Raw genomic sequence first — 9,673 nt, forward strand, 5'->3', positions numbered from 1 at the left:
GGGGTGTGGGTCGTTCTCCGTGTTTTGACGGGATGTGCGCGGTGGGTGGATGCCGGGGCGGCGGCCTCGGGCGGTGTGGACGGCGTGGCCTCTCGACGGGCGACGGCCGTGGGAGCTGGAGGTCCGCGACTTTGGCTGTGCGGGCGGCGAGGTCTCGGTGGACGTCTACTACGGTGGGTCGGGGTGCCCCGTCACCCGGCGTGCCTGCTTCGATGAAGTCCAACGCCTTCTCCGGCTGCGTGCGCTCCCCTGGCCAGGTCTGTGGCCGGATGGATGGGACGGGGGCGGGATCGGGGGAAACCCTTGGCTGTCGGCAGAGTCCACGACAATGGCGGCGCCTTTGTGGGCGTCGGTTCCCTTCTTGGAGGCCTCGTCGAGATCCTATCCCGTTTCTCACCGTGCTCTTCATTTGGGCGAAAGCTCTAGTTCCCCCTGCAGGCGACGGCGTCGTACCTTCGTCGCGCTCCTTCTTGAAGGCGTCGCCTGGGGTTCCCGGAAGCACGGTGGGCGCTTTGTGGTGTGTGTGAGGTGTTTGGCGGCGGCCATGTGTGCGGCGTTTTATCTATTTTACCGCTGATTTTCATCTTGTGGTAGCGCTCCATCTGCTTGGCGATGTTCTAGCGTAGGTGGTGGTCGTCATTTGGCGTCATGGTGGCGTTGATGGCGGAGGAGCCTGCCAAGGTTGGCACTTCAATCTGCTTGAAGATGGACCAGTTGAAGATGGCGGAGACGACACCTGTGAGTGCGTCAGACCGGTTTATGCCCCAGACCCGGTATATGGCTAGGCTAGGGATTCCGGCTTTTGATTATAGGTTTAGGTGAGTGGTCTGGGTAGTGGCCCAGCTAGCACCTCTTCATCATATGGATAGAAGTAGCGGCATATGTTGCCTAGATGGTGGATTCAGGCATATTGTTGTAACACTTTGTAAGGTCCTTAAGAATAATCAATAAAGTGGCCGTATGCATCTTCCAGATGCAGAGGCCGGGGGTCATCCTCCTTTTCTAAAAAAACAATTTATAAAACAGTATTTTTGCCAATAAATTTATAAAACAGTTAGATGCCTTTGATACAGTGTGGCTGCATGCACAAACCAAACGGAACATCCGATCAATTATTCATGCATGCACGTAGTCACATCACACCACCTACCACTGCTGCATGGCTCATGCTACTTTAAAAAAAGGGGAAAAAGAATGGACGACCTACGCCCAGGACCACTTGAATTACTACGAATCATCAATAATTACTGCTTGAGAAAGAAACATAGGACAAAAAACCATATTGTTTCGAGAATAAAATAAAATAGTAAAGAATAATCATATGCATGCAGTTTCAAAATCTCACAATCATGTGCTCACTCCATTTTTATTTACTCTGCAGATAACCGTCCAGCAAAATGACTTCACATGAAATATTAAGATCCCGCCAAAGATATGCAATAATTTTCTGACGTCATACACCGTTGCATATCTATCTTCAACATACACAAACTGAATATCCAATAATCTCATACATCGGTGCTAACCAACCACAAGATCGCTTGCAACAATTTGCAAAAGCTCTATACCACTTCATCTACAATGATGACTCATCCATTTTCGTACCCACTATATAGTATATAACCGTTCACACACCACCAAAGAAAGTCGCAGTTCACACACACTTAGACATGATACAATGGATGGAGCTTACCGTCCCGAGAGAGCATTCTCCATGAGAAATCATGTCAAGAAGAAAGGCAAGCACCCAACACTAAGGTCCTTAGAAGATCGTCCCCACTTCAATCGCTCCAATGCAAAAAGTTCGGTAAGCCCTCACTCTTCTCCAATATTTTATGTTCTTTCTTCTCTTGTGACTAAACGAAATATTATGTATAATATTTTTATATACAGCAGGAGAACTTGATAGTATACATTTCAAGACGTCCAATTCTTGAAGCACTAAGTTTGGCAAATGGCTCAAAAATAAAGGGCTATACTCATTGGTATCATCATGGAGCCATGGCGCAAGCATCTGTACTAATAGGCCTACCACGTCAACAAGACAACCATAGGGAATCTTCAATGTCGTTTGAAGGAGAACCGGCCGAGACAGAAGATGAAGCCAAAGAAAAAGGCAGCTCAAGTTGCTATGGACTGCATTTGTGCAGATTACAACATTTCCATCAATGACCACAACTATTATGCACTTGAAGTCACAAAGGAAAGGCTATTTACGACACAAGAGAAGGCACAAACCAAGCAGTGGCAATTTAACATGGCCCATCATCAGGTAGCTACTCAGCAGAATGAGTTCACAAGACAAACACTGATTTTTGCAAAAATATGCAACAACTTCTCACATGTGTTGCCACTTCACATGCATCCTCAACGTCCACATAGCGAAGATCCTAATACCACATGCACAGGAGCAAAACCACCTGTCGGGCGTGTCCAAGAATTTGCAAAAGCTTTGTACCACTTTATTATAGGCACTAATTAATCCTGCAGGAGGTTACACCAGGATGATCTAATCCAGCGAAACCCGCTTGCGACTTCTTATTACGGTACATTTGTATCCCCCTATACAGCCCACTATGTAGCGTGAGCTATATATATGGTTTTAATAAGTAGTTCTTATTAGAGGTGTGCCAGTGTTAATCTTTTTTTTTTGTGCCCATGCATTTGCATTGTTGTAATAAATCTACTTCTTCGACATCTTCAATATTTTTAATTGATGGCGAATAATTATTTATTACTTTATTGCTTGGACCATAGTCTATATAGTAGTGTCGCCGCGCGGGCTAAGCTAGTACTAGCAATGGCACTGAAAATGGGTGGCATCATGATTAGGATGACACAATTTTGGGCTTGTATGCGTAGACGTACTCTAGCACAAGCTTGCACCAGATGCACTCATAGTGCTAGTGAAAACCATGTGTAGGTCCAGCTTGAACTGTCCTGGAGCTAACTAAACACGGAATGTCCATGTGGAGGGGCGATGATGGTGACACTCCTTTTGCCCGATGTAGTGCTTATAGCCGTCGCTAGATGGTCTATGGACATGAATGTATTTATTGTTATTTCTGATTTTCTTTGTACTGTCCTGATGTTTGACGAATGGATCAAAGGTTTTTTCCCGCATGAAAAAAAAACTAAACACGAACGAAAACAGACCTATGTTGATGAATTAATGAACACACTTGTACGCATGACACATACATGTTTACTAGCTTAGCTGTTTTGCCTACCAGAACATATAATTACCTACGCATCCACATCCTGCGAACAATCCAGTACGTTGGTTTGGTCATACAAGATAACTTCAAACTAAGATCATAAAAATGTAGGGATTTCAAGAAGTACATTAAAGTATGGGTAAGCAAATTCAGCTGATTCTCATCACAACACGAGCATATTTGTGGGAATTCAATGAAATATAGTAACTACAAATTGTTCTTTCCATCTGTTACGCAGATAGTAAAATAAATTAAAATGGACATGCTCGGAAGTTTCACTAATTAGGCTGTCACTAGCTTGGGCACTTCTACCATTGCACCACCATCTGTTCATACAAGTAAACAGTGTACATTTTGTGCAGCCCATAATGCACGTGGCACTTTTGAGCTTTTAAACTTTTTTACAATGGGTATAGGTAATGCTACATCTTGTGCATAGGCAGTGGCGGAGCTTCACCCACTTCTCTGGCGGGCCAAAATAGGCCAGGTTAGGAAATACCATTGAAATTTCGCTTCCAGGGCCCAGATTCAGTACCAGTCTTCACTGAATTCCTGCTGGGATGGGCGGGCCATGGCCTGGTTTGGTCCAGCCGTAACTCCGGCCCTGTGCATATGTACATTTTTGTTAACAACATGACTATGCATACCCTATAAGAAAGGGAAGGGATGAGTGAGTATCACCAAATATATAGCACTTGGTTACTACATGTGTATGCATGGTTTCTAAAACTTGGTGCATTCAATCATCGTTCTACTTGAGAGATAAGTACTTATGACAGCAGTTACGGCAATGGCCAAAACTTGTACATATTGCCTATGCAATATGGAAATTGATCAAAGTTCATATGAAACAACATAAAGTTAGCTCGAAGCTAGCTACCCAAAAGTCTGTGAGTGACCGTAATCATTTGGATAGACATGTCCACCAAACATCTGTGCATGTAACGAGGGCAACCAATCATCTGCCAAATGCATTAGAACTAGCTACACGTGTTCACGTTAGCAACCAGACTATATATAGTTCAGTCACTATGATTTTTGCGGAACCATGGATCTCGGCTCTAGTTCCTCAATAGAAGAGAGATCAACTGGTCAATTCATCAATAATCACCAAGAGATCACTCGAGAACCGACCGACGAGCCGTGTGGGAATAGGAGATGTCAGGAGTTAACTTAAACAGTGTTCTTCTGGTCTGCTACAGAGCTGACTCTTGTATGATAGTCAGCCTACGAGGTAGCAGGCAGCTCCAAAAACACAACCATCTCAGGCTTACAATAGGCACCGAATCTTTCAATGCACAAAGGTGTGCACATGAACCAAACTAGCTGCAGATGGGCCCCCCGCCCCAGGTGCATGTGTGGAGGTGACATGCCTTATGGCCAGAGATGACAGAGCCGGAGAATAAATGTTCGGTGGGCCAAGAGAAAAGCCCATTGGGCATACCCATAACAGCCTCTAAGAAACTCACTATATGTCAGTCCGCAAAAAATAAACTCACTGTGTGTCCACGGAATGTCCTATTTGATGCATATAAGAGCTTCAAAAACAAATTGATGCTTATTTGTACCCAACGCATAGCCCCGGTCGCTACTTCCTTTTTTTTTTAACCTCAGAACAGCAGGGGAACCTCCAAAAATTTCGGCAAGCATAGAAACAAGTGTTATTTATGACCAAAAGAACTCATGGATGTTTCAGTTATACCTGGCCAAACCTCGGGCCGGGCCGGGGCTAGCCAAGCCCGAGGCAAAAAACCTAGGCCCGGGCCCGGCCCGACCCGGCTATCGGGCCTAGTTTTTGGGCCCAAGCTCGGCCGAACGCGTAAAAGCCTGCCGGGCCTTTTCAGAAAAGCGCAAAAACGATGGGCCCGGGCCTGGCCCGGCTCGGCCATCAGGATCAAAATCTAGGCCCGAGCCCGGCCCAGGAGCAGCGTCGGGCCGGGTCAGGCTTTTTCGGGCCGGGCCGGGCTTCCCATGGCCAGGACTAGTTTCAGTTATCAACCAAACATGTACTTCCCGAGAGCATATATATCTTATTCCTGCATAGGCAAACTAAGCAAACCGAGCACAGTGGCATTGAACAATAACATTCCATCAACTGCCCCTATGTCTTATTTTACGACAGATCTTCGTGTAATTCAACCCACAGGCATCACACTAACCACAAGCTTAGCCGCTTAGGTCTATTTGGTGGCTAGATAATTGGGTAGCATGGACTTGGCCGCGGCGACGCACTTCCCTCTGATAGAGGTGAAGTGGGACACAAGCTGGTCCCGATCCGGCAGGCACTCCGTGACAACTTCGTCGGCGTTGTAGTCCTCCATCCACCGGCGAATAGCAGGATACTCGTCATCGCTCATGATGGTTATCCCAGCGACCTCTTGCAGCACGCCAGCCCAGTGGGACAGCACGCTGGCGCCGGCGATGTCGGCGAGGCCGATGGCAACGCCTCCGAAGAATCTCTTCTCCTTGAGCTGTGTCTCCACTATCGCCAGATGTTCCTTAGCATCCTTCATGAGAACCTTCTGTGTCTCGCCCTCCGTCCACAGCGCCAGCCACACCGACATCAGGCACTGACCAAACAATTCACGCACACGGCATAATGAGAATTGAGTATGTATTTCGAAATTGTTTGCCAATCCTACTTTTTGCGACAACAAATTTGAATTGTAAAAAATAGGAGTAATATTCAGGCATGCATGGTAACCTTTTCCGCAAAGAACTTGGCCCAGAAGCGGGCCTCGGCCCTCTCGCCGGGGTCGGTTGGCAGGAGCGGCTGGCCATCAAAGGCCTCGTCGATGTACTCGAGGATGACCAGCGACTCGCAGATGGCCTTGTCGCCGTGGAGGAGCACGGGCACCCTGTGATGGACGGGGTTGTGGCGGAGCAGCAGCTCGCTCTTGTTGAACAGGTCTTCCGTGATGAGCTCGTAGGCGACTCCCTTGAGGCGCAGGGCCACCTCCGCACGGTGGACGAACGGGCTGCCGAAGGCGCCGATGAGCTTCACCGGTTCAGTCATCTTGCTTCCTTCTTCGTGATCTGGAAGATGCGTATGGTTGGTACGTGTATAAATAGGTGGTAGGAATTCCTCTCAGCTCGTCAAAGTGGAAGTCATTTTGCAATTGTCTTTTGGGATAGAAGAAGACTGCTGGTTGCTTCGTTTCTACACTAGTTTTCTAGCACACGTCGCCGCGGTGGCACGAGACTTTTTTCTTTTTTCCAATCTCTCACTGTGTGAAAGCATTTTGGTCAAGAGCATCTCTGAATATGAGACGATGGTGATGATGACCAGCAACGGCCGAACGGCACGGCCAAATTTCGAATTCGCCTCGTCTCCCCCCGCACCTGGAAGCGCGGGATTTCTCGGCCGCAGACGACGAGGCCTCGGCCCATCAAAACTCCAGTGCGCTGCATCCTTAGAGCATGGGCTCCTCAATGCTCATCCGAACGGACGTCCCAGTTAATAACCGAACAAAATCATGATCTAGTCCGAGTGTCCGACTCCTCAAATTGATCCTATACGATTTGGGCTCATCGGCATCGCATATATTCAGTTCATATTTGAAGCGGATATGAGAAGGTCCGGTCGCGCCCAGATGGGTCCGCCACATCAGACAGGGACGACCCATGCGGACACATGCCAAAACTCATCGATCCGGCGAGGATGCATTCATGCCGTCGCTCTAGCGGACAGCCCGAGGGGCCAAATCTAGCTATTTTAAGCCGAAAAACAAGCATCAACCCTATTCATCCTATTTCCAACCTTTCCCTCCCGTCCGTGCCGCCACTCCCAAGCTCCGAACTCACCATCACTCCAATCCATTCAGTCCGCTCCGAGATCATCATCCACAGGCAACCATGGTCCGCCAGCAGATCACAGCCTACAAAATGCTCACTCCGCAGCGCCGGTCAGAGATCCTAGTGGAGATCGAGGCACGGCGTGCTGCTCGCATCGCCAGCGGCTTGCCTCCAGACACTCCGGAGCAAGACGAGACAGTAGGGGACAAGGCGGAGCAGGACACACCGAAGCAGAAGGAGGCCGAGCAGTTCGCACTGGACATGGAGATGGAGGACGCGAGGACAGAGGATGAGAATGAGGAGGAAGGGCAGATTCGAATTCAAGGTGGCCCAAACGGAGGAGGAGGTGGAGCAGCAGGCCACTCTCGACTCCATCCAGTCGGAGCTCAAGGTGAAGGCAAACTGCCGCTACCTCTGCGAGGAGGACGCGGAGCTAGAGGAAGTATTCGCAGACATGGAGTCCGATGAGCAGTCAGAGCTGGGGGGCCGCAACCAATAACGAGGAGGCCAGTCGAAACTTCCAGCACGGAGGTCGTGGACATATATGACGATGATATAACTAGCTTAGTTATCTATGTAGTGTGTAGTACATAGTTGATTCTACGTTGCATGTTGTAGTATGGAAAAAGGGATTGAGATTTGAGGTTTATGGTTGCAGCAGACAAAAAATGAGGCCGGACATTTTGGTGGCTGGATTTGCTATGTTCGATTGTAGATGCTCTTAGCAACTCTACCAGAATCACTTGGGAAGTGGTGGACTTGCTTAGAGCGAGCTCAGTGTGTCTTCATGAGACTAAAATGGAGTCCTTTAACGTTTTTTCGGTGATGCAATGTGTTTGTCCATCCTTCAATAGCTCAGATTAATTAGAGCACCTACAGCCGGGCGCCCCAAACCCGCTTCAAATGTCTGGGCGGATGGTTCAGTGAGTAACCGGTCACAAAAAAGTGATCCAGGCGGGTACCTCAAACGGGTCTCAAACGCCGGGGCAGACCGGCACCGGCACCTCTCATATTCAGTCCAAATTTGGGGCGGATATAGGGAGGTCCAGGGGCGCACTACTAGGGAAAAGCCTAGCAGTAGCGCAGGTTTTAGGTATAGTAGTAGCGCGGGGCACCGCGCTACTGCTACGGCGCTACAGCTAAAGTGTAGCAGTGGTGTGGGTTTTCCCGCGCTACTGCTATACCTACTTAGCAGTAGCGCTTTTGGTAGAAAGCGCTACTGGTAGTTACTAGCAGCGTTTCTCTCTACCCGCGCTACTACTATTATTACGTATTCTATTTTTTATGTCATATTCATACACCATTATACAAGTTTTCATACAGTAGCAATTTAGAGATTGTTTTTTACATCATAATGAGAAATAACCGTGGATTAGTTTCAAGTGCATGGATCCAAAGTGACCAATGGTTGTTTCACGGTTCTTTCACCCAATGACATAATAATTCATCATCATCATCATCATCATAATATCATTAACAACTTATCATCATAATACATCATTCTCATATAACAACTCATCATCATCATCATTTTCGTCCATGAGACATCATATAACAACTTGATCACTAGTTATAATAACAACTCCTCCTCATCATTATCATAGTACTCATAATCACTACTCCTCGTCCTCAGCATCACCATCAACTCTAACACACTATAGCTCATAATAAAAACTTCTCATCATCATCATAGTCATATATAATCAACACTAACTAATTGTTCTTAATACCTAGGACCTACTCCTCTTTCCTAGGTAAAATACCATAAAACAGATAAACCGGTCCATCTCCATAATGGAGAATGGACATAAACATATCTCCAACTTTTGGCTTGCGCACATTCATTTTGTCTCCAATTAGTTGTGTGTGCGCATTCATCACTTTGCTCCATTTTTTGATTTTGAGCCTTCCATCATTTGAAGAAATCGAGTATGCAGTATGGTAAGCCTTCGAAGGAGTTGGTCGTAAGCTAACCATATGCATATCACCTTCGGTAAACAGCATGTCAGGCACAACCTCCTTCGGGAGCCTCTGTTTAAAAACGTAATAGTAACATATATAGTTAGCAATGTAGTTTACTTAAGAATAATGTATGCAATGAAGTTACCATCATTAAAAAAATCTTACCAAGTTTTTGGCAATGAAGTTACCATCAAGCAATTTATGGACTAGTGGCACGTATCTAGTATAATTTGGGCTAATAGAGTGATTGGTTTTAAAGGCCTCAACATCTTCTATGAATGAGACAAGATAACTTTCCTCCTCCCAATTAAGCTCGGAGTCATAGCTGTAGTATGTGTTGTCTACAACCTTCCGAGTATTTCTTGAAGATAAGAAATAAGCTGACAATTTTAAATAAATAAGTTCAGTACCAACGAACACCAAATATTCTTAAATTAACAATAGAAATTACTGAACTTAACAAATTAGCTTGACTAACTCACATCTAGGCAAAACCGGAGGCATATCCACATCCACTCAGATGTCCATATTATCATCATCATCATAATCTTCGGGACGAATATCAAATCTTATTTGCATTCCCTCCTCAAATCCATTTGCCTTGCAGAGAGCTTCCCAATTAGAGCAACCGAAATGGGAGTGATTGACCGCATTGTACAACTTAACCAGAAACTCATAGCCATGTTTAGTTCTTAAGT

General features: G+C 46.5%; 1 protein-coding gene across 1 annotated transcript; it reads right to left on the reverse strand.

The window, feature by feature from the left end:
* Positions 1 to 5,231: 5,231 nt before the first annotated feature.
* On the reverse strand, positions 5,232 to 6,272 carry LOC109735728 (glutathione S-transferase U8). The gene is made up of 2 exons (XM_020294930.4): positions 5,923 to 6,272; positions 5,232 to 5,788 (listed from the first exon to the last, which is right to left on the reverse strand). Exons 1-2 carry the CDS (start codon positions 6,232 to 6,234, stop codon positions 5,399 to 5,401), a joined length of 702 nt encoding a protein of 233 aa, XP_020150519.1. The 5' UTR covers positions 6,235 to 6,272; the 3' UTR covers positions 5,232 to 5,398.
* Positions 6,273 to 9,673: the final 3,401 nt, after the last annotated feature.

This window comes from Aegilops tauschii, chromosome 3 (genome assembly GCF_002575655.3).
Source record: "Aegilops tauschii subsp. strangulata cultivar AL8/78 chromosome 3, Aet v6.0, whole genome shotgun sequence".
Taxonomy (NCBI): Eukaryota; Viridiplantae; Streptophyta; class Magnoliopsida; order Poales; family Poaceae; genus Aegilops; species Aegilops tauschii.